This window comes from Dipodomys merriami, unplaced genomic scaffold (assembly GCF_024711535.1).
Source record: "Dipodomys merriami isolate MVZ:Mamm:240054 unplaced genomic scaffold, mDipMer1.0.p SCAF_16, whole genome shotgun sequence".
Classification (NCBI taxonomy): Eukaryota; Metazoa; Chordata; class Mammalia; order Rodentia; family Heteromyidae; genus Dipodomys; species Dipodomys merriami.
Window position 1 is genome coordinate 28743979 of NW_027202937.1, and position 25671 is coordinate 28769649.

The 25671-nt window shown below is 44.6% G+C and overlaps 1 protein-coding gene across 1 annotated transcript in view; it reads left to right on the plus strand.

Annotated features, from left to right (window-relative positions):
* The first annotated feature begins 21093 nt into the window (after positions 1 to 21093).
* The window catches only part of Txndc5 (thioredoxin domain containing 5), a 29102-nt gene continuing 24524 nt past the window's right edge, over positions 21094 to 25671 (plus strand). Inside the window, exon 1 of the mRNA XM_070024607.1 lies at positions 21094 to 21370. Within this exon, the coding sequence (XP_069880708.1) occupies positions 21117 to 21370 (254 nt within the window). The 5' untranslated portion in view covers positions 21094 to 21116. The remainder of the gene's footprint in view (positions 21371 to 25671) is intronic.

A 25671-nucleotide genomic window follows, 5' to 3' on the forward strand; every position in this document is an offset into this window, starting at 1 on the left:
GAAAGAGAGTGTCTGGCCCTGGGCTAGGCCTTATCTAGGGTAGGGACGGGGAAAGTGTGGCTACATCTAATCCAGATGTGACCTCAGCGGATGCAGGTATGACCTCTTCCAGGTATGCCAGTTGCCTAGGTAACACAGGTATTGGACGGAGACTTTTCTGCCAGGAGGGTGGAGTCTGCTCACCATCCAGGAGCAGACCTTACCATACTAAGAAGAGTATTTTATCAATTATAAGAGTTTAATGTAAAAGAAAGGAACCAAAACAGGTACTGGTGGTTCACGCCTGTAATTCTAGCTACTCAGGAAGCTGAGATCTCAGGATCATCATTCAAAGTCAGCCCAGGCAGGAAAGTCTGTGAGACTCTTATCTCCAATAAACTACTCAGAAAAAGCCAGAAGTGGTGCTGTGGCTCAAGTGGTAAAGCACTAACCTTGAGCACAGAGCGGCTCAGGGAAATGCCCAGGCCCAGAGTTCAAGCCCCAGGGCCAACCAAAAAGAAAGAAAGAGAAAGAAGGAAAGAAAGAAAGAAAGAAAGAAAGAAAGAAAGAAAGAAAGAAAGAAAGAAAGAAAGAAAGAAAGGAAGGAAGGAAGGAAGGAAGGAAGGAAGGAAGGAAGGAGGGAAGGAAGGAAGGAAGGGAGAGAGAGAGAGGAAGGAAGGAAGGAAGGAAGGAAGGAAGGAAGGAAGGAAGGAAGGAAGGGAAGAAAGAAAGGAAGGAAGGAAGGAAGGAGGGAAGGAAGGAAGGAGGGAAGGAAGGAAGGAAGGAAGGAAGGAAGGAAGGAAGGGAGGGAGGGAGGGAGGGAGGGAAGGGAAAACAAAACCAGTTATTTTTCCTGGAATCCTAGGTTCACAATCCATTATTCTGAAATTCAAAAAACTTGAAATAGAATTTTTTTCCTAATTTTTAAAACAAGCTCTGATGAGGCTCGTATTTATTACTTTACTTTGTACTTAGTAAATGTGTATACTAATAAGCTATTATACACGAACCATGTTAAGTTTTGAAAATCTCAACATTTCTACTAGTAGTTTCATATAAGAAATACTCTACCTTGTGTTAGTTTCTGTTGCTGTGACCACTCGGGATGTAAACTAATGGAATGAAGTATTTTGTTCATGGTTTCAGAGGATTCTTTCAATGGAAGCGCGCCCTCATGCACTTTGGCAGAATATCATGGTGGCAGGAGCTTCTTCATCTCATGGCAAACAGGAAGCAGTGTAAGATAGGTCTATGGACCATGTATAACCTTCAAATGCACACTGCCAGTGACCTACTTCCTCCAGCCAGACCCCACTTCCTAAAAGTTTCTAACCCACCTGAAATAGTTTGTCATCAGCTGGGGACCAATCTATTACTGTTAAGAGCCTTTTGGAAAACACATTATATTCCAACATAACATTCTTCCTCAAAGACTCAGGGTTATCTCATAATACAAAATTCATTCAGTCCATTTCTGTGAGTCCTGAGGACTTAAAGTATCCTGGCATTGTTCAAAAGTCCAAATTCAAGGTCTCTTCTAAAACTGAAGACAAACTATGAGCCCCTGTAAAAATTAAAAAAAAAAAGTTGCAGGCTTCCAAGATACAATGGCATGGAGTAAACATACCTGATGCAAAAGACAAGAACAAGAGAATAGCAAGGAAGGAGCTGAATAGAGTAAATGTTAGACCTAGCAAACTCTAAATCTTGTAGCTCAGAATTTGACATCTGGGCACAAGGAAGAGTCCTGGCAGCCTAGAGATCTCTTGGTAAAGCAGTCATGAAAGTTCCTTAAAACCTTCACCCTCTTGAACTGCATTGGATGGGCTCTTGTCCTCAAGGCATCTTTTCTATTTTTCTGATGGGAAAGTACTTGGATTTTTAAAAAAAAAATTTTTTTTTCTGATCCTGGGTCTTGAAATCTGAGCCTAGTCTCCAACCCTGGGCTTCCTTTTGAGCAAGGCTAATGCTCTACCACTGGAGCCACAGCTCCATTTCCAGCCTTTTCTGAGAAGTTTATTGGAGGTAAGTGTTTCACTGGCTTTCTTTCCCAGGGCTGGATCGAACTTCTTAAGTCATGGCTCTACTTCTGGCTTTTTGGTGGTTAATTAGAGATAAGAGTCTCATGGACTTTCCTGCCTGGGCTGACTTAGAACCACAATCCCCAGATCTCAGCCTCCTGAGTAGCTAGGATTACAGATATGAGCTATCTGAGTCAGCTGTTTATTCAGTTTAATCATTGTTGTGACCCCATACACCTTGAGAAGGATTTCTTGTTTTTGCTTGCTATTTGAGAGCGTTCAGTCCATGGTCATCTGACTCCATGTTTCTGAGTGTGGCAAGACAGAACATCATGGGAGTAAGGAGTGTGCTGAAGAAGAGCTATTCACTTTACAACAGATAGAAAACAGATAGAAAGACAGGGACTAAGCCAAGGAGGCCACATCTCCAATGTTTTCAAATCCTTTCCAATTGGACTGAACCAGCTCGATCCCTTGCTGGTAGTTCTATCAGCTTTTTGTAGACATTTCATATTCAATCCATAATATATCTAAATGTGCATATTAGATTCATGTATAAAAATACTCCAATGGTTCATTCCAAAGAGTTAGTCAAAGTAAAGCTAAGCAGTTCAGATCTAGTAACTTTTTGAAGGGCATAATTCAATATAACAAAGTTACTGCATAGATATTTTATAGAGAAATATAAAAAATGATAAATTTCTGGGCACCAGTGGTTTATGCCTATAATCCTAACTACTCAGGAAGCTGAGATCTGAGGATCACATTTCAAAACCAGTCTGGGGGAAAAGGCTGTTGAGACGTTATTTCCAATTCATCACACACACACACACACACAAAACACTACAACCCACAAGTGGAACTGTGACTCAAGTGGTAGAGCGCTAGCACTGATCAAAAAAGTTCAGGGATAGTTCCCTAGAAACAGTACAAACAAAAATAAAATGTAAATCTGTTTGCTGTACCCCCTGCTCCCACCTTGCCAAGAAAGTCTCATTCTAATGGGGATATTTCCATTAAAAAAAACTCACACACACACACACACACACACACACAAAACTACGTTGAACTCAATGTTGTAAGAGATCTATGCTTGGACATCAGGTTAGAGGACAGCAAAGGTTTAGAGGTCTATTTTAATTCATTTTCATTTCTAAGCAATATATCATGCTTTTGACACCTACTCTGAAGAGCTGAGGAGACCCATGGAATCAGCATTTCCTAATGACTCCCCAGGGTGATGAGTAACACTGAAAATGTGAATGCTAGAGGGATAGAGACATTTCTATCTTTAGGCATGAGTCTTCCTCACCAGAGGTGGCGCTGTAGCAGAGGGGCCTTCTTGCTTAGTCAGGGGCTCAGAAAAGACAGTCAACCTCTGAAAGGGCAGAGGTTGTTAGCCTCCTACTTGAAACACATTAGGTGTCACACCATCCCCACTCCCTTTTCCCCCAAAAGTAGTGGATAATGAAGAAACGGATGATTTAAAAATGTAATCTAAACTAGCTCTCCTCTAAACTCTACCTAGACTACATCAAGTCCCAGAAGAGTGACAGAGAGTGCATACATAGATCCCATTTGTGTCCAGGGCGCTTTATATCTTCAGTGCTGATAGTTGCTTCTGTCATTGCCATTTCTCCTTTTATTTCCACCTTTAAGATTACTGCTAATATAGTTCCATATTCTATGTTAGCAAACTCAGAGTGATGCTCTGTATTTTGCAACTATTAAAAAAGACTTGAGGGATGGGAATGTGGCTTAGTGGTAGAGTGCTTGCCTAGTATACATGAAGCACTGGATTTGATTCCTCAGTACCACATAAACAGAAAATAGTGGGAAGTGGGGCTGTGGCTCAAATGGTAGAGTGCTAGCCTTGAGCACAGAGAGGCTCAGGAACAGTGTCCAGGCCCTTAGCTCAAGCCCCAGGACTGGCAAAAAACAAAAACAAAAACAAAAAAAAACTTGAGGCTGGATTTATAATAAATTTGGTTCATGGTTCTGAGGCTGGCAGGTCTAATAAGAGCACTATGGTGCTCTTATACTGTTATCATCTTGTGGCACATAGGGGAAGGGCAGGAGAGCATAGGCCAGGATAGAATTCATTTATTTATTGCTGTGAACAGTAACCCACTCCCACGATGATGACATTAATCCATTCACGAGGCCAGAGCCCCCATGACCTAATCACCTAATTAGGCCCCCTTCACCAACAGTTGCATTGGAGGTAAAGTTTTCAACACAAGAACTTCAGAGGACACATTCAAACCACACCAAGTCCCAGGCAGTGAGTGAGTGGTCCTTTTTGTAGAACATAATTCAATATAACAAATAGTTGCTGCATAGATATTTGATAGGGAAATATAAAAAATGGTGGGGAAAAATGTATGTAAGCCAGGTGCTGGGGGCTTATGCCTGTAATCCTAGCTACTCACGAGATGAGATCTGAGGATTTCTATGCAAAGCCAGCCCTAGCAGGAAAGGCTATTTGAGACCCTTATCTCCAACTAAGCACACACACACACACACACACACACACACACACACACACACACACAAAGCTGGAAATGGAGCTATGGCTCAAGTGTTATAGCGCTAGCCTTGTGTAAGAAGCTCAGGGAAAGAACTCAAGACCTAAGTTCAAGCCTTATGACTGGCACCAAGAAAAGGTATATGTAATCCTAGCTACTTAGAAGGCTAAGAGAGTACTGTAATTTGGAGCCAACTTGAGAAACAGATCCATCAGATTCATTTCTACTTAATCAGCAAAGCCAGAAGTGAAGGTATAGCTTAAGTGGTAAAGCTAACTGAGCCAGAGGTCAGTATCTCATGCTTGTAATCCTAGCTATGCAGAAGGCTGTGATCTGAGGATAGAGGTTCAAACAACTACAGCAGGAAAGTGTGTGAAGCTCTAATTTCCAATTAAACAGAAAAGAAAAGCTGAAGTGGAGCTGTAGCTCAAGTGGAACAGGGCTAACCTTGAGCAAAAAGCTCAGGGACAGTGTCCAGGTCCCAAGTTCAAGACCCAGGACTGACAAAAAAAAAAAGATAGGAGAGAAAGAGAGGGGGAGAGAGAGAGAGAGACAGAGAGAGACAGAGAGACAAAGACAGAGACAGAGACACACAGAGAAAGAGAAGAAAGCAAGCAAAGTGAGGACAAGAATCCAAGAGATCAAACTCCAAATCCCAACAGTGGCCTCAAGGAAAGTGTGTGTGAATTTTTTTTTTTTTTTGGTCTGGCCATGGGGCCTGAACTCTGGGCCTGGGCACTGTCCCTCAGCAATTCAGCTCAAGGCTAGCACTCTACCATGAGCCACAGCGCCACTTCCAGGTTTTTTCTTTTTGCTTATGTGGTGCTGAGGAATCAAACCCAGGGCCTCATGCATGCAAGGCAAGCGCTCTACCACTGAGCCACCTTCCCAGCCTGTGTGTGAATTTTTTTTGTGCTGGTCTTGGGGCTTGAACTCAGAACCTAGATTCTTACCCTGAGCTTTTGTGCTCAAGGCTAGCACTCTATCACTTGAGCTATAGCTCCACTTCTGGATTTTTTGATAATTAATTGGAAAGGAGTATCTTGTAGACTTTCCTGCCCAGCCTGTCTTTAAACTGTGATCCTCAGCCCTCTCAGCCTCTTGAGTAGCTAGTATTATAGGTGTGAGCCACCAGTGCCCCGTTAACATATGTAATTTAACCAAAGAGAAGTTAGGCATCAAGACATGGGAGCAGCTGCAGAATGAGCAGACAGGAAACACCATTTATGGCCATGAGCACCACACTGCTGACCATAAACACAGTTTATGACCCTGAGTACCTAGATAGTGTGTACAAACTTAGGCAGCCTCACTGAAGAACCCTGGGGACTAGCAGTATAGTAGGGAAAACCATGAAAAGGGGAGGCAGACAATAGCTTGTGTGCTTTAAATCTCTGCCTTCAGAGACCCAAGTAGCAAAAGATCTAATAGCAAAGGGCCCTAAAACACACACAATTCCACACAGAAGGAGCTGGTGGTCAGGCTGTTCAGGAAGTTCATGTCTTATTATTATGGTCATAATTTTATTGTAGTGGTGATTCCCAAACCAAAAGGGAAAAATGGAGAATATAACTTTTTATGAAAGTATTTCCTTTGAAACAGCCAAACTTGTCAACTTAGTTGGAGCTGTGTTCCTTCTAGATGGTTCCAGCCATCTTCTGGGCTGTCAAACAAATAACATTTGTGGGTGGTGAGATGATGTCATTGGTGCTCCGCAGCTGAGTAGTAATTTCCACTCCCAGCCCTTCTCAGAGCTCGAGATGATGGCGGTAAGTGGATGTAAGCTTACAGATGAAAAGTCTCGCTTCGCTTTTCCATTGAGATCGCAATACTCCTCTCTTGAGCAGGAAGACAATTGTGCTGTCATCAACATTACATCATGCTATCTCCCTTGCAGTGGCATCATGAGGCGTGTGAGCACAGCTGTGAAAACAAAGCATATTTTCCTGTGCGCTTGGAATATCTTCAAGGCGTGTACTAATTGCTTTGCCTTTTTTTTTCTTTTTGTAAGGGTAATGTGAGATGAGGATGGGCTCCTCTCAGAGTCCTATGCTTGTGCAAATAGAAATCCTTGTGGCCAGGCCAGGGGGGAACTACCCTTCCACCATATCAACACACTCTTAAGTCCTCAAGACCAGCTTGGGGCAATGGGCAAGAGGTTTATTTATCAGTGCTCATTTCATAGTCTGCAGATAATAGTCACCAGAAGTTCTGCCAAGATCTGAAAGGTTGACCAGTGATTCCAAAATCTAGGAAAGATTCTCAACAAATAAATGCACCAAAAGACCAGACATTACCCACTAGCTGGTATCAGGGTCCAAATAAGAAAGGGCTCCTTTTGTTGGCAGTAAGTTTCAGCTGAGAGGGCATGCTATCACTGATAGTAAAGAATTAGAATGACAGATGTGAATAGAAATGTAAACCAAAGGACGCTTACTCTAACCAAAAATGCCTACCCGGCTACCAGAAATGAGTTCACCCCTAATGTGTCTGTCTTGTATGTCTTGTGGGAACTCTGGAACACTCCTCTCAAGAGTCACAGCCAGGGGCTGGGAATGTGGCTCAGTGGTAGAGTGCTTGCCTAGCATGCATGAAGCCCTGGATTTGATTCCTCAGTACCATGTAAACAGAAAAAAACAGAAGTGGCATTGTGGCTCAAGTGGTAGAGTGCTAAGCTTGAGCACAGAGAGGCTCATAGACTGTGCCCAGGCCCTGATTCAAGCCCCAGGATTGGCCAAAAAAAAAGTCATGGGCAGAATGCTGTGAAGATAGGGACTTCAGGGTACCTTCTTCTTACAGTCACAGCAGAAGCTGTAGCTCTCTTGGCAATTTTGCTTCCTTTCTTCATCCTTTGTCTCATGTGCTAGCATTGGGCCATATCCCAGCCCTTACTGTCATTTGTTATGTTAAAAAAAAAAAAGTACATAGAGCCAGGTTCTGGTGGCTCATGCCTATAATCTACTCAGGAAGCTAAGAACTGAAGATCACTACTTAAAGGCAACTTGGGCATGAAAAGTCCATAAGACTCTTATTTCTCAATTAACTACCCTCCCCTCTACCCTTCCCCTGCCCCCCCCCTACACTTGCAAACAAAAACAGATGTAGTTCAAGTTGGTAGGTACTAGCCTTCAGCAAGAAAGCTGAAGGACAGTGCCTAGGCCATAAGTTCAAGCCCCAAGACAGAGTAAATGAATAAATAAATAGCACAGAGAAAGAAGAAAGAAGGAAGTTCTGATCATAGACAAAAGACAATGTGCTGAGCTCTTATAGCTCACACCTATAATCCTAGCTACTTGGCAGGCTGAGATCTGAGGATCTCCTGGTTCAAAGCCAGCCCAGGGAGCAAAGTCCCTGTGAGACTTATTTCCAATTAACCACATAAAAACTAGAAGTGGGGCTGTGACTCAAAGTGGTAGAGTGCCAGCCTTGAGCAAAAGAATACGGGGGCAGTGCCCAGGCCCTGAGTTCAAGCTCCATAACCTGGGGGAGTGAAGGGGAAGACAAAGAACATGTATTGGTGAGCAGAAGCCGCTGTCCTCACTCATGGACATGCAGGTCTTCTTTCAAGCCAGAAGGATATTCTGAGTCTTAGCACCATCACGAGAGGGAAGAACTTGCATTGTGTTTCATTTTTGCCAAGTCTCCAGCAAACTACCAGAACTTTACTGTTCTCTCAGTGTGGAGACTGAGGCCTAACCAGGCGTGGGTCCTCCTGGTGCCTTTATCTTTGGTTGGAAGATATAGCTCTCATTGTCTGTGTGTTCACATGGTTTCTCTGGGTGTATCTGAGAACTAATGTCCTCCTCTCATAAGGACACTAGTCAGATGAGATTAGGGCTCATCCTAATGACCTACTTTAACTTAAATACCTCCTTAAAAGCTCTATCTTCAAACATAGTCGTATTCTGAGGACTCTAGCCCATGTATTTAGGTAGGGTGTGTAATCAGGTCTGTAACAGATAGCACCCTTGAGAACCCAGGTCTGTCAGACTGGGCAGAGTAACAGGTGTAATTAGGAAGGACCATTCAAGTATCTCAGGCACAAGTATCTAATCCCAACTACTCCAGAGGTAGTAGAAAGATCATGGCCCAAGATTAGCCCCAGATAAAGCAAGAGAGACTGTCTAGAAAAAAAAAAACCTAAGGGTGAACAAATACAATCATTCTATTCAGTACATACTATGTGGCAAATGACCTATTTAACTTGTGGTCAGGGATGGGAGGGAAAAACTGGAGGAAAGTAAAAAAAAAAACATACAAATGTACTTATACCTGATTTATGAAATGGTAGCCCCTCTGTACCTTAATTATTGAAAAAGAAAACCATGAAGCAGAAGACTGGGACATGTAAGAGGTAGAATACTTGTTTAGCAAGTGCAAGGCCCTGAGTTCACCCCCCAAAACCTAAAATAAAAAACCTTGTGGACAGTTCTGTATCAGTTTGGGTTCAAGCTTTATTATAAAAGTCCATCGGTAGCCATCTTCACATGTAGACACAATCCAGTTCTTACTATCTTATACAAAGGACAAAGTTTTAAACTGGCCTAGAAAAGATTTTTACCTAGAAGACTGAATTTCTTTCTTGATTTCATCCAACAGAAGTTTCCAGGGTGTAGGGCATTTCTAAAAATCCATATGAAGTCCTCATTATTGTGTCTGCTTTGCAGACAAAACCCTTTGCCAGCAAGTTTTTGGCAAACACAGCCCTGTAACTCAGAAATTCCAGACTCCTGAATCCTCGGCAACACAGATGTGAGAGGCAGTGCTGTAGCTGCTCAGCTCCCTGGTAGGGTCCACAGCAGTCTCCTGGTTGCCCCTAGCAACCAAGCATACCACAGGATGTTGCCATGAAGGGGAGAATGCCACAGTGGGTGTCCAGTTTTGACTGGACCAATAGCAATCATACCACAGAGTGTATGAAAAACATGGCTTTCCAATGGAGCAGAAAAGTTTGAGTGACATCACTGAGGTTTGTCCACCATTAAATGCATTTGGTAGATTTTATGTCTGACATGTGTGAGGTTGTAGAGTCTTCCATGTTTGGTTAAACGGTGAGCAAGCAGGCACAACTGACTAATAGTGGACATTCAAGACCTAGACTGTTAGCCAAAATGTTGGCCTAGAAGTGTGGCTCAATGTCAGAGTGCCTAGGAGTTCAAACCCCTAGCAACCCAGCACAGTGGAAGAGGGCTTGGTTTGGATATGTGAAGCTCTAGGATCAAACCTCAGCACGACAAAATAAATTGTAGTCAGGTCTCAGTGGTTCATACCTGTAATCGTAGCTACTCAGGAGGCGGAGATCTGAAGAATCATAATTTAAAGCTAGTTCAGGTAGAAAAGTCTCTGAAATGCCATCTTCTTTAACTAGCAAAAGGCCAGGGTTAGAGATATGGCTCAAATGGTAGAGCAACAACAGAGCTAACACAAGTTGCTCAAGCTTGAAGCCTTGAATTCAAACCCTAACATGGAAAAAGTACACAGCTTCACAGGTCTTTTTATGCGTAAGTTTTGAGACCTAAATACCTTCAATTGATTTAATTAACTCATATAACCAGTTCTAACAGTGTCTTTAGCTTTGGTTTTTACATCTACTAAAAGAGAAGGTCTGCTGGGTGCCGGTAGCTCATGCCTATAATCCTAGTTACTCAGGAGGCTGAGATCTGAGGATCACAGTTCAAAGCCAGCTTGGCAGGAAAGGCTTTGAGACTTTTATCTCCAAGTAACCACCAGAAAACCAGAAGTGGTGCTGTGGCTCAAATGGTGGAGCACTCACCTTGAGCTGAAGAGCTCAGGGACAGCGCCCAAACCCAGAGTTCAAGCCCCATGACCAGCCAGAAGAGAGAGAGAGAGAGAGAGAGAGAGAGAGAGAGAGAGAGAGAGAGAGAGAGAGAGAGAGAGAGAGAGAGAGAGAGAGAGAGAGAGAGAGAGAGGGTCAAGAAGATAATGACATATACAGAGGAGAGGAGATTAAGTATGAATTTAAATTCTTTAGAGATTTTTTTTACTTCAATGGCAATGTAATTGTACTAAAAATCTGAAGAGAAAATGTACTTGTGTTTTTGTCTATTTAATATTTCTCCAAGTGTTTTTCATAATGGACTTTTGCATGTGTGTGACAGTCCTGGGGCTTCTACTCAGGATGGATGATGTCTGAGATTTTTTGCTTAAGACAAGAGCCCTAACCACTCGATGTACAACTCTATGTCTAGCCTTTTTAATTTTATTGTGCTAAATTGGGGATTAGAGTCTCATGGGCTTTCCTGCCTGGGCTGGCTTTGAACCTTGATCTTCAGATTTCAGTCTCCTGAGTAGCTAGGATTGTAAGCATGAGCCACTGGCACTCATGTCCATATGGACCTTTGTGATAAAAAAAAAAAAATCTTTAAAACTAATCTTCTTGCCTTAGGTACAAAAACTGTTGAGCAAAGGTTGAATATATTTATTCAATGAAGTAGATATGAAGTGAATTATTCTATGAAAGCTTAAGAGGGATAAACTAATGCTTTCTTAGACATTTGTATGTATAGCACCGAGAAGTCATTTTTAAGAGATGGATAATAATTTTCTTTAATTGGTAGAAATGATATAATGTGGATAAGTCAGCTGTCTAAAAATTAAGATACTGGAGAGTGGGTGAGAATAATGTTTCATCTGGTTGTAAGGGTGTTGCATTTGCTTGAACTTACTAATTATAAAGCTAACAAAGCCACAAATTCCTTTTCATTTTTATTGACATCTATGTTCCAGGTAGGAAAAATTAATGGAAATCCTAGTTTTTCAAGTTCAGAAAGTGCTGGTTGGAAGGACCATACTATTTAAAAACAAAAAAAATAGATGAGGACCTTGCTACAATCACTACACCAGAGATGATTATGCTTTCATGTGGGAAAGTTTTTTTTTTTTTTTGGCCAGTCCTGGGGCTTGAACTCAGAGCTTGATTACTGTCTCTGAGCCTCTTTGTGCTGAAGGCTAACATTGTACAACTTGAGCCACAGCGCCACTTCTTTTTCTGAGTAGTTTATTGGTGGTAAGAGTCTCATGGACTTTCCTGCCCTGGCTGGCTTTGAACTGTGATCCTTACATCTCCGTCTCCTGAGTAGCTAGGATTACAGGCATGAGCCCAGCAAGAAAGAAGTTTTGAAACATAATTTATGTCAAAATACTCATTCTCAGGCTGGGAAGGTGTCTCAGTGGTAGAGCGCTTGCCTAGCATGCCTGAGGCCCTGGGTTCGGTTCCTCAGCACCACATAAGCAGAAAAGCAGGAAGTGGTACGGTAGCTCAAGTGGTAGAGCTCTAGCATTGAACAGATAAGTTGAGGGACAGTCCCCAGGCCCAGAGTTCAGGCCCCATGACCGACAAAAAACAAAAACAAAAACATTCATTCTCCAAAGCAAAATAAGTAATCTAGGAAATACAAAGGTAGGGGAGGCATCTAGTTATACAGAAAGCTAAGGCAGTGGGAAACCTTTCCCAGAGCCATGATGGGCCTCCTGGGAAGGAAATGTGTAAGGCTCTGGCCATATGGAGTATGGACATGGAATCTGAGTTCTGAAGGAAAATGTAGAGGAGAGAACTTGGTGGGACAGAGTGTTTGTATCTCCACAAAATGCATGTGTTGAAACCTAACTTCCAATGGGCTGGTATTAGGAGGTGATGACTTTGGGAGGTGTTAGGTCATTGGGTTGAACCCTTTATGAATATGATTAGCATCCTTATAAAAAGAATCCTAAGGAGCTGACCTCCCTCTTCCACCAGCATCATCAATGAACCAGGAAGTAGCTCCTCACACACAATCTACTGGCATCTTAGTCTTGGATTTCTTAGCCTTGTTATATTTTGGACTAGACTAACACCTGGGAAGTGCTGTGTGCATTCTATCTAGATGTGTGGACGTCTAGGATCCTGCGTATGGAGTCCGTGCAGTGTGCAGAGGTCCAGGCAAGCATGAGTACACCAAAATGTGAAAGTGATCATAATTGTGGCAATGGAAAGGCTGATGAATTTGGGCGGGGGGCTGTGGTTGAGTGTTTCCCACCCTCAAAAGAAGCTGCTAGCAGTGGCAGATGCAGCATCCTTGGATATGGAGTAATGAGGAGGCCATCTTTGTTGACACAGCTATGAAGAAAACTTGGGCCACACAAGCCTGGTGTCAGAGAACATGATTTCACTGCAGACAGAGGGGAAACCATACCAGGACAAAGCTGCCTAGTAAGCATAGTTCATGGCAGAAATGTTCTTGGCTAACCTCAGATGCAATCACTAGGTTAGAAACCATCAATAAGCAAAATAAAAAATGCAAATTAATATGATTTCTATGAAGATATTCTCTGCCACAAAATCCAAGGTAAGATTCAGAGAAATATATTCAGCATGAGGTGAAAAACCTCCTTGCTACCCCAATTTTTCTGCCGCAGAAAATGGAGCCAACTAACTCTAGATTGAACCCTCTGAAAATCATGAGTGAAAACAAATTCTCCCTCCTTGGAAGTGGTTTGTGTCTGGTATTTTGTCATAGTGACAAAAGTAACTAACACAGAAAATTTGGTACCCCAAAGCCAAATAGACACAATTAGATACAGAGCAAATTCAAGCCTACGTAGTCTGATGGCAAAAGTTACTCCTTGAACCACTAATATATGCCAATAAGACAGTTATTTGCTCATTCCTTACCCAAGGGGCATTACTTTGCTTCCAATTACTTTGCTATTATAAACACCCAATGGTTTGCTATTATAAACAATGCTGCAATTAAATTTCCAGGCTCCTCTTAAATTGTATACTTATTTCAACCTAAAATAACTATTCTGAAGAACTATGGACTGTTTTGAAATGTAAACTTTTTTCAATTACAAAATGGTATGAAGACATGCTTATTCCAAATGTTGTGTGTGTAGATGTTTTTGCATGTCTTTGCCTTTGGTTCAATCTTCTCTGTTTGTACTAGAAACAATTGCCATTTTGTAGGCATAATGGGTAAAATTGGAAGGTCAGAGAGGTGTGCATTTCACATAGATAGCATAGCATCAGCACAGGTAGAAGTGAAGATTTGTATATCTGTCAGGGGTAATAAGGAAAACGTGTGGAGCCAGTCACGCAGCATAAAAGATAACATTTGCAAAAGTTGAGGGGGGTATGAAATCTAGACAGGGGATTTGTGATAGAAATAGAGAATTTGAGGACAGAGAAGTGGCATGATAAGATTGTCTCAAGATGATCCCAACAAGATGACTATACATTATTGGGATGGTTATACATTATTGGAATGAAAGATCTCACTTTGGTGTCTTATTTTTATTTTGGGGTCTTATTTTTATTTGGAATGGTGTGCTCTCACTTTGGTGTCTTATTTTTATTTTTTGTGCTAGTACTGTGGCCTGAATTCAGGATCTCAAGCTCTTGCTTGATTTTTGCTCATGGCTGTTACTCTACTACTTGAGCCACATCTCTACTTGTAATTTTTGCTGTTTAATTAGTTATGAGTCTCCTAATTTGTCTGTTTGGGCTGCCTTCCAATGCAATCCTCAAATCTCAGCCTCCTGAACAGCTAAGATGATAAAGCACCAGCTTTTAAAAAAGGTTTTGTTTTTGTGTGGTACCGGAGTTTTGAACTCAGGATCTTTCACTTGCTAGGTAGGCTCTCTACCACTTAACCCAGGCTGCAGCCCATCACACTGATTTGGTTCAAAGCAAAGGAACCAAACAACATGATTGAATCTTCAAAGTGGTGTTTATAGTAATAGAAAACCTAATGCGCATGGAATACAAGTTTTAAACCATTGACAGATAATCCATTGAAAAATTATTAAGATTACAGTGGTAATGAATTGTAAACATCACATACATGGCTGAGAATGACAATGTTTTAAGATAATTGTTCTCTTCATTTATGTAACTTAAATTCCACAATGAAATCATCATTTCTCCCCTGTATCTATCACTGTGTTACCTCTGTTACTCACTCAGGTAAGTCACAGACCTTGTTGAACTCACCTTTCTGCTTCCTCTGTGGCTGAACCACACAGGAAGAATGTCCCAGAACAAAGCCCAGGGATGCCCCCACTGACTTCACATGGACTCTCAAGGCCACCAGGCAGTATTGCTGGCATTGCTCACATTCCCTTTCTTTTCTACATCTCTAGTATCAGGATTTCTTGGCCCTCCCCCATCTTCTGTTTCAGCTTCTAACACTGCTTCCCATGATTGAGAAATGGAAACTCAGAAGAGGACCAGAGCATGTGCCCACCCCCACCCCTGCCCACCTTCTCTGCATCTGTGCCCCGAACCCACTGTGCCTGTTTCTGTCAGACAACTGTCGGTGCTCCCTGCAAAGCAAACCTCATCTCCTCACCTGGAGATATCCCTGGCACACTCAGGGACGCAGTTCCAGAAAGTCTCCCTCTATCCGCTTTAGCATCTGCTTTTCCTTTCTTTTCTAGATCATCCTCATGATCCAAAAATCAAATACACTGACTCTTCTTTCAGGTTGACAAAGCAAAACCTTTTGGTGCCTCTTCCCCCTCTCATTACCACTGTGTTCCTTTCCTTTGTTGTACACAAGTTCATGAAAGTATAAGGTATACTCATTTCCAACTCCTCTTTCTGCTTCTAAAGTCAGAAGATGTTGCTGTCACCTACCTACTGTAACTACTAGTATCAAGGTCAGTGGCCTCTATACATCTGATGAGAGCTAAGTGTTCAATGCTGGTCGTCTCTCACAGAGCAGTAGGCTTGCTCATTGATGCTTGCCTAATCTGGGATATGTCTGAGAGTGCATGAGTTCTAACTGACCTAAAGGGAATCTTTATTAGAGCAAATAAGCCTAGTAGAATTTGAGCAACTCAAAACCAAACATGATTCACCTATCAGGCAACTCTAAGAACCAGAGCAGATTCTGAACTCCAGACAATCAATGTGAACTGACATTTACGGGAAAAAAGAAGTGAGGCAGAGAACTTAACTAGACACAGCCATAGAGCCATTTAGTCAGTGGGTGATAGCTTCCATAATTGGGCTCCAGGGCCTTGGAGAGCCAGCCTAGGTTGGTTTGGTTCTGTGGTCTTTGTACAGGAGGCCATCCAAACAACGGCCTGTGAAGTTCATCTGACTGAACCAAGTCAGTGTGAATGAAAATTACCCAAGGAAAAGCAAGATCAGCAGGTGTGAAACTGCTATCTCTTCCTCTTTGAAAAGGTTTTCCTCTCTGTTCCTTTTTTTGCTGAGCTTCAACATAGTGAAATTCTCCAGGGCCTATACCTTGAACTTCTACGGTCCTACAGTGATCTCACCTTGTCTGAGGGCTTTAAATACCACCCACAAGCTAATGGTTCTCAAATTAAACACCTAAGTGCCTACTGCAGGTACCTGCAGACATCTCAAGTTTACTATGATTAATACCAAATGAGAAGTCGAGGGCGGGGCTGGGAATAGTCAATTGCCTTTAATAGCGACTCAGTCCACACTCTCCAAATCATCCTTATCCCTGAGTCTCCTAATCCTCAGCCCACATCTCCACGTGTGTTCAGTCAGCAAGTCCTGTTGCGATTCACATGAACAGGTGTAGAATCTAGTAGCTTCTCATCATCCTACTGCCTCAGTCCTGGTGTGAGTCACCGGCATCTCTGGCTGTGTGACTGACAGGTTCTTCACTAGTTGCCTGACACCTGCTGTCACTGCAGCTCTCAGTGAAGCTGTTGACATGGAAGTCACATCGGGTCATGTTTCAACTGACAGTCCTCCAATGACAACCATTCTCAGGCACCAAAGCCAGATAACCTCATTCTGTGCTGATGTTCTTCTCCATCCCATTTCATTCCTTCCTCTCTTATTGCCATTTCCTGGACTAGAGAGCTCTTCCTCTAAATATTCATGTGTGCGATTCCCTCTTCTTCCCTCTTTTTAAAATCTCCATCTGGGCATGTTATCTGACTGCTGCCCAAAGTTGTGGCACTGGTGACTTGATAAGAAGAGTTATGGTGGTGCAATCTGGAGATTGATGGCTGTTGCATCTCTTGTACACCTGGTGTTCACAAGACATATTGGAATCAAAACCCTTTTCTTGGGAAAATGCCTCTTAATTTGTAAAGAGCTTCAATGGGCTGCCTCTTCTCCAGGAGCACCACAGTCAAAGATTCTCACTGGGCATCAGCGAATCCTTGCATTTCTCAGCCCTGAGAGTTGGGCCAGGCCATCTGTATTGTTTTTGAAATCAAGTCAAGTGATTCCAGCAGGCAGCCAGAATTGAGAAATGCTGGGTCCGTGAAACCATTTTCCTGGACTATGTATTTGGAATAGTGTTCTGGGATTCGGGTAGCCATTAGAAGCTGGCTCCTAAGTACCAGGAAAGAAATGTGTCCCATGTTTAGAGGGAAAGCTGCAGCTCTATGGCGAAGGCCATCAATGCTGGCTAACACAGCCAAGAAATGAGTGGAAATGCTTAGTGAGCAGGCTTCAACCCAGGAGCTGGTGGGTGAGCTTCTGCCTCAGGTGTTGGCTCTGTGCCCACGAGCTCTGTGAGATGATTGAAGATTTACATGCCAAGAGCTGGGAGGATGGGAAGGGAACTGTCAGCATGTGCATGGACTTAGAGCTATGCAGAGAGCTGGGGCCAGATTTCTGTGGACTTGGAGAAAAAGATCTTCCGGCCTACTGTCACAATCCATTCTCTCCTCCCATCTCCTTCCCTACACAGATCCCACATAGATTTTTAAACCTTTTATCTTTCAACTACCTGAATCTATTAGGTTGTAGTGTTTTGTGTGCTTATTCATTATTTAGTAGGCTAAGTTGTCCAACAGCTTAAGTAGTAGTATAAAATTTTCCATCACTGTTTTTAAAAAATTGAGTTGTACAAAGGGGTTACAGTTCTGTATCAAAAGGGTTATAATGTTTCTGGGACAATGTCACCCATTCCTTTGCTTCCTACCTTTTTTGTTAAACACTGAAAATTGACTACTTCCGTGGGTGACCCTGGGCTGGGAAACTGCTTTGGTCTTTTTAGGAATATTTTTAAAATATGATTTTATTGTTAAGGTGTTGTACAGAGGGGCTAGCATTTCACAGGTAATGTGTACATTTCTCTTTTGGACATTGTCACTCCTTGCCTTGTTTTCTCCCAGGTTCTCCTTTTGTGTTTAGATTTTTTTTTCTGAAGACAGCAATTCACCTTAGCAATTACACAAGCAAAAAGAATAGTTTTTCTTTTTTAGAGGTAACTTCTAGAATGTTCTGACAAAGTTTAGAACAGAATGTTCCACTTTCAGTCCTGGCCTAAAAGTAGCATTTTTAGCCCCATAATAACTCAGGATACACCTGTTTAAACGGTAGCATTTGGTTTCTGAATTTCCGCTATGGTCCTCTTTCAAAGAGACTTTTGTCTTCAGTTAAGCAGCAAAAAGCCAGAACTGAAGTTCAAACTGGTGGCTCAAAGGGTAGAGCACCAGCTGAGAAGAAAAAAGCTGAGTGAAAATATTAGGACAAAATGAAGGGCAGAGAAAGCTTATTATACTGTACAGCTATTTCCTGCTCTTTCAACCCATCTTTCAACTTCTTCCCAGAACAAGATATTTGCTATAGCTTTAAATAACAGAAGGAATTGGGAACAAGGGAAGAGATATTCATAGTCAAACAATCACAGGTGTGTTCCGAGTCATTATCTCAGACTTTATATGGGGAGTGATTCTGTTATTGCTTTATCAATTGTGGGGTAAATAAGTCATTTATACCAGGCAGGTGTGTCTGTTTTTTTCTGGATTCCAAGATGGCAAAGTATCTGCAGGAGAGAGAAATCTCAGAGTAAAGAACTCAGAAGCAAAATAGAAATGGAGATGCTTTTAGTTAATCTGTGGACCCAAGAAAAGGAGTCAGTTCTTTTCAGCAGCTTGTAAATATCTGTGATAGTATCACCCAGGGCTAGACTTCAAACACATATGCCCTTGGGGACTGACATTCAAGGTCTAAACCACAACACCTTTTTTATTTTCTTCAGACATTGCAAATGGTTACAAGGACAAATGCTAGGCTTGACAGATTTTGGAAATTCTGATGATGACAAATGTTTCCTTTTAGGAGGGAGCTCCAAACAGACTGTCTGAAGGCACCCAGGAATAAAGTGTGGCCAGGAATTCTTTAAGCCAGGAACTAGACTGTAGGGAAGAAGGGGGGTGGCCTGGAAGAAATGACAAAATCTAGAAGGGCAGACAGTGCCATACTCAATACCATCAATTTAATGGGAGCTGAGGGTTTTTAAGTCAGAAGAAATGATTTGGAAGACGCAATGGGAAACAAGGCTCTTCCCTTTCTCCCTGACTTTGAAAACAAGTAGGCAATACTTGAGCATCGTAGAGCTATCTTCTAGTCAGATGTGTAAGAAGAGATCCTTTGTTGGATTGGGTAGCACAGTAGAAAGCTCCAGGAGACATTAGAAGGAGAGAAGCCCTGGAGTTCTAGCCATCAGTCAATTTCACAGGGACACTTGCACATCATGGCAGGCCTGGAATGGTAGATGAAGGAATTGGCATTTTAACCCCATAGGCCAGGACTTTCACGACAGTGGTTATGTATTGGTCCAGGTTGGACCAGTCAACTGTCATAGTTGACATAGACAGGCTTTCTTTAGGAAATTTAGTTTCTGAGCCATGTGAACAGAGACTCACAGCCACTGCCGATAGGGCCAGCTAAGGGTCTGAGAATGGTGAAAAGAAATGATAGATGCCAAAAATGTGCTTGCCTTGAATTTAGAGACACAAAGAGATATGGCCACAGGAGAAAGAATGAGAGGTCCTCCCCTCCATCCCTGCCCACCAGCTTCCCAATTTCCATGCAAAAACCACAGGCCCTTGAGATCCCCTCATGAAAACCATTTCAGGGTGTCTCACCAAAAGGAGATTTTCATAAGGCTAAAGTTTTATAGCAAGGATTATTTTTGTAAAATAGGGTAAGAGTAAGGAGAAACTGAGATGAGAGAGAATTTTTCCTGCTCGGCATGCCAGAAATGAGAGTTAAGGACCCAAAACCGTGGTTCCCTAACCATGGTTCTAACCATGGTTTTTATACTTTCTGAGATGAGAGAAAACACGTGGTCAAATCATAGCAACTGCTAATCCTCAGGTGATAATTCTGTGTGGGTAAGATGGATGAGGCCCTCCTGAGACACTGGTAACCTTTAGGGCTTTCTTTTAGCTAGATTTGTCTTTTCATTCTTTCGGTCTCTACCCACATGAAGAGTTCATAGGTTTGGTTGTTTTTTTTCCATTTCAAAGAAGACTTGAAAAGGGTCTAGGAGATATGGTGGCAGTGGAGCATATCTGCTTTTAGTTTACTTCCTGTTTGTAAGTCTGGCCATTTTGCTATTTGTTAAAAAATATTTCCCTGTCTCTTCATCTGTGGATTTTGCCTCAATATAAGGAAGGAGATGCCTCTCATATTTCAAGTTTAAAACATTTAAGAATAGGTACCGCAGGAAATAATGGATGGGTTTAGTGCTGGGCAAATCAAGGTTAAAAGTTGATGAAGCTGAGGTTAAAGAATAATAGACGTGATTCTTATTTAGCTGCAGTGACTCAGGAAGGGCTAGAACCTTCCACTGCTATTTGCTATAAAAAATGTGTGTAAAGGTATGAACCATAGAGGTGTGGTTGCTGGTGTAACTTGTAAAGTCCTCCAGGCTAGGGGATTCAGGAGTGAGACACAAGGCATCCCAATCTAGAAGATTCCTCTCAGTGTTCCAGAAGGCCAGTTCGGAGGAGGGCTGTTGCAGTGGCTAGTTCTCGATCGCTTAAGCCATGCCTCCTCTAATGGCTTTTTGCTGGTTGAGTGGAGATAAGGGTTTTCTAGGATATGTCTGCCCTCGCCGACCTCAGACTGGGCCTACGGATCTCCTCCTGAGGAGCTAGGTTTATAGGTGAGGGCACCAGCGCGGGCTGGCCTTCATTTTCGTACCTAGCTTGAGTTGGGCACACTGGTCACCATGGGGACACCAGTCACAAGAAGAGGGCTCCCCGTCTGGACAGGGTCTCTTTGCCTTCCTTGAAGCCCTTTCGCTGTCAGTTAACTAGGTCAGCTCGGGACGCAGTGTGATGACACCTCTGGGCCTAGGCCCCCCAAGTACTGCAGACCTGGCCAAGAGTCTGACTCACCCCAAGGTGTGAACCTTCCCACCTTCTGCTGACATCAGCGCTTTTCTGCCTTTGGCCGGAAACCCAGCGGCCTTGGTGGGACCCAGATGAACAGGGGTTGTGGCTTCCCGGGCGGGCCTCCACGTCCCTTCACCTGCGTCCGGGCGCATGGGTGTGTGTGTGTGTGTGTGTGTGTGTGTGTGTGTCGGAGGGTGGAGGGGGAGAAGGCAGCAGGAGAGCCGGCGTCCTGGAAGGTGGGCCGCCCTCCGGGCCGGGCCCCGAGGCTCCTTTCCCACCCGCCCTGCTAGAAGCTCCCGGAGCGCGCAGACTCCGCCCCCCGGCCAGGATTGGGCGCGCGCACGGGGCGTGGCCACACGGGGGCGTGGCCTCTACGGGAGGGGCGGGGCGAGCGGCCGGAGGCGGCGCCTGTGAAAGGACCGGCGTCCGCGGCGAGAGCGCGCCCAGCCCCGCCGCGATGCCCCCGCTCCCCGGACGCCTCCTCCCGCTGCTGGCTCGGCTGCCGGCCCTGGCGGCGCTGCTGCTGCTGCTGGGCCATGGCGGCGGCGGCGGGCGCTATGGCGCGCAGGCCCAGGAGCCGGCGGGGGACGGTGGCCCCGCGGCCGGCGGCGGGGACGCGCAGGACCCGCACGCCAAGCACCTGTACACGGCCGACATGTTCGCGCACGGGATCCAGAGCGCCGCGCACTTCATCATGTTCTTCGCGCCCTGGTAACTCGGGCTCCGCGGGCGCGGGTCGGAGGCGGCCATCGCGGGCCCCGCGCGGGTTCCGGCGGGGGCCTGGGATCCCTAGGATCGCAGTTCCGGGCTGGGGGCCCGCCGGGTGGCGGGAGCGCCGCGGGCGCGGGGCAGGGGGCGTGGGCTCCCCGAGTCGGGCGCTCGGGGCTGACGTGGCGCTCGGCCGCGCCGGGGCGGTGCGGGAGGCGGAGGCGCGTTCCCCGCGGGGCCCGGCCGGAGACCGGCCGCCCCGCCCCCGAGCTGCCCCTCCCCCGCCCGCACTCACCGGAGGGCGAAGTGGGGTGCTCTCTTGGAAGGCCTGATGGTCTGCTGCCCTGCGCCCCAAACTTCCTGAGCCGGGCAGGCCGGGCGCAGCGGGCCCCGGGGGGCCCTTCCTGCTGGCCACGAGCCCGACCCCAAGCCCGGAGAATCACTTTGGGCAGAATGGAAGCGTGACTGAACTCGCCGAGGCCGAATTTCCCACTTGCTGCGCGCCCCGTGGGGGATAGGGGGTCGTTCACACCGGGGTTCCTTAGAAGCTGGAAATGGGACGGATTCTGGGGGCCCCTACAGCTTGGTGTGGAGAGAGAGGAGTTGTGCCTTCAGAGCCCACAAGTAAAGGCTGTCAGCCCGCCAGATGAGCATCTGCAAAGGGCCTGGTGCGAAGGCACGGTTCACACTCTGAGGTTCTCTGGTTGGGGCTTGGAGATGAGTCCAAGGCAGCTTGACCCTAGGAATTACCTGTGACACACAGCACACCTTGCTTGGGGCCTAGGTGCCCAGAGGATGCCAGGTTCTCAGGAACCAGAGGAGAAAGCCCTAAGGGTAGGGCATAAGCACTTTGTGGGAGATTGTCTGGCATTGTTCAATGAGGAGAGGTTTATTAGGGAAAGATGTGGGAATTGTTACCTAAGAAAATGGCTTATTCAGAAATTGTAACTTTTGAAGTGGGAGAAAGTTTTTTTCTCTCAATCCCATAGTCAGTCTGTTTACAGTATTATCAGCTCATTTTTTGGGGGGGGAGGGAGGAGTAATAAACGTTGGGGGCAAGTCTAGCTCAGAACTATTATGTATTAACTAAAAATATATGTATGGAATGCATTGTTTCAAGTTCCCAAGACTAGCTGACTTGAATTCTTTAAAGTTCTTGTGGTGCATAAAATAATTTTGGCACGTAATCCAATCATTCAATGGTAATAGTTACTCTGAGAGTAACAATCCCATTGGATCTATTACTTTTAGCTTGAGGCCTGGCTCAAGTAGAACTCTTGCTTAACAATTAACAAGCACAAGGCCCTGAGTTCAACACAGTAACCACCCCCCAACTTCTTTCTTTACAGTTATGAGGCTTATTAGGCAGGTGCTTTACCACTGGAGCCTTGCCCTCAGTCCCCTTTTAGTGCTTTTAGTGTTTTTCAGAATGGGCCTCAAGGTTTTGCCTGGGCTAGCTTCTTCTACTTCCAGCCCTCATTCCTCTTTTTTTCTTTCTTTCTTTCCTTCTTTGTTTGTTTCTTTCTTTTTTGTTAAAGAAACATTAACATGTAGATAGTAATGTAGTTAGTAAGTGTTATGTTGTACTGACTTAGGGGTTGTTGTTGTTATTGTTGTTTTGGTGCAGGTACTGGAGTTTGAACTCAGGCCCTGGGTGCTGTCTCTGAGCTTTTGGCACTTTTGAGTCACAGCTCAAGTTCTGGCTTTTTGGTGGTTAGTTGAAGATAATCGTCTCATGCACTTTCCTGCCCAGGTCGCTTTGTCACTTGGCCCCAGGCCACCTTCTGACTGCAGCTGTCTGCCTGCCAGACCAACTAGTGGGTGGCACTTGTGGTCCAGCACTGCCACTGGGAGTGGGAATGACTCTCCTGCTTGCTGATGCCCAGGATGGTCAGTTTTCATTGAATGTTCAGTGAACTTGTTCTTTTTGTGTATATGCCAGCACCAGGGCTGGAACTCAGGGCCTTGGCCTTTTCAGCTTTTTTTCATGTATGATTGGCAGTCCACCACCTGAGCCATACCTTCAGACCAGCATTTTGCTGATTATTTGGAGATCAGGGTCTCACAGATTTGTCTTGCCCAGTTTGGCTTTAAACTGTAATCCTCAGATTTTTCAGCCTCCTGAGTAGTTGGGAATATAGTAGGCTCATAGTGAACTTATTCTTTTCCTTCCTTCCTTCCTTCCTTCCTTCCTTCCTTCCTTCCTTCCTTCCTTCCTTCCTTCCTCTCTCATTCTTCCTTCCCTCCCCCTCCTCCCTTCCCTTTTCCCTTTCCCCCTTCCCCCTCTCCCCTCTCTCTCTCTCTTCCCTTCTTTCCTTTTCTTTTCTTTTCGTACTGGAGTTTGAACTTGGGGTCTTGAGCTCTGCCTTGGCTTTTTCAGGTTATTTTCATTCATGGGTGGTAGTCTACTACTTGATCCACACTTCTACCCCAGCTGGCTTCAATTGGTGATCCTTAGATCTCAGCCTCCTAAGTTAAAACTTCAAGTTTGAGCCACCCCCAGCGTGCGTGCGTGCGTGCGTGCGTGCGTGCGTGCGTGCGTGCGTGCGTGCGTGCGTGCGTGCGTGTGTCCTGGGGCTTGAACTCAGGATTTGGACACTATCCCTGAGCTTTTGTGCTCAAGGCTAGTGCTCTACCATTTGACCCACAGCTCTACTTCCAGCTTTTTTTGGTAGTTATTGGAGATACGAGTCCCATGAAATTTCTCATCCGGCTTGTCTTTGAACCGTAAACCTCTTGTCAGCTTCCACAGTTGGTAGGATTACAGCTAACCGAATCTCGTGGAAAGGACTAGACAAGGATGCACAGTTGAAAAGCTCTAAAATGAGCTTACCTGACCAAATTCCTCTACCAGCAGACCTGCACTTGCAAATCCCGCAGGCTACTGCTCTGTCAGTGGCTGTTCCGCCTCTCTCAGGATGTCTTCACCGCCAGGTGTTCCTCCAGCTTTGAGTAGACTAGATAACAGATCTGACTCTTTACACAGCAGTGTCATACTTGTGTGGTAAGGAGCTGGAGCGGTGGGGAGCATGCCAGAACCCAGGCCAACTGAGGAACAAATTTCAGGCTGCCTTATTGCATGCGGGATTCAGGGTTCTGTGGACTTGGCTTTTGAAAGTTTTCTTTCTTCCTGTTTAAAAAACTTTGTTGAGTTCATCAATGCATTCGTTTTTTTGGTGTGGTGGTTGTTGTTGTTTTTTAATTCATTTTTAAATTCATGCTAGAGTCTATGTTTACCTTCTCAGCTAATAAGAAATAGCACTGAGTTGTCTCTCCCAATCATTTTCTGGAAAAGAGAATTTTTGAGGAATTGATTTTTCCTTGGTGCTACAGCAGTTTGAATTTAGGGCCTCACATTTGCTAGGCAGGTACTCCACCATGTGAGCCGTTCCTTCCACCGTTTTTGCTTTATTTTCCAAATAGAGTCTTGTGTTACTGCCTAGGCTGGCTCCAGACTGTGATTTTCCTCCCTATACCTGGCTCACAGCTGGGAAGATTGTGCATCGCCAAACTTAGCTTATTGATTGAGATCGCATCTCACTAACTTTTTCCCTTGGCTGGCCTCTGAATGTGGTCCTCTTATCTTCACCTCCTGAGTAGCCAGGACCGTGGGAGTGAGCTGCTACACTCCATTTCTTTGAGGCCCTTTTAAAGCAGGAATTGTCCTAGCTAATGACAAAAGTGCTGCTCAGAAAAACGCTAAAGGAGACTTTTCTTAGTGTTCTTTAGATGCCTATCTTGGAGGTCATCTGTCAGAAATCACTTTAAAAAGCAGCACACACCAAGTAGTACTTTGTAGGCATGAACAACTTACTAGAGAAATCAAGATGCCCATGTTCCATAATGCTATGTGTTTGTACTTGAAGTGTGGGATAAAGTTTCCAGTGTTGTCTCATTCATTCAGATCTGAAGTATGACACTACAGAGGTCTGTGCAGTTGATGAGAGAGAGGTGATGCTGGCCTGGAACGTGAAGAGTGGGGCCAGGACATAGCCCAGCCATCAGTACTTTTAAGTGATCAGTGACTTTTAAGATGTGTAAATCCACTCAGTGAATATTACAAATAGATATTTGATTATATCAACCCTAGAAGCTTGAGTGGCTACAGTCTTTTTTTTTTTTTTAATCAGTTGTGGGGCTTGAACTCTGGGCCTGGGCGCTGTCCCTGAGCTCTTTAGCTCAAAGCTGGCGGTCTACCACTTGAGCTACGGGCACCACTTCTGGTTTTCTGGTCGTTAACTGGAGATAAGAGTCTCACAGACTTTCTTGCCCAGGCTGGCTTTGAACCTCAGATCGCAGCCTCC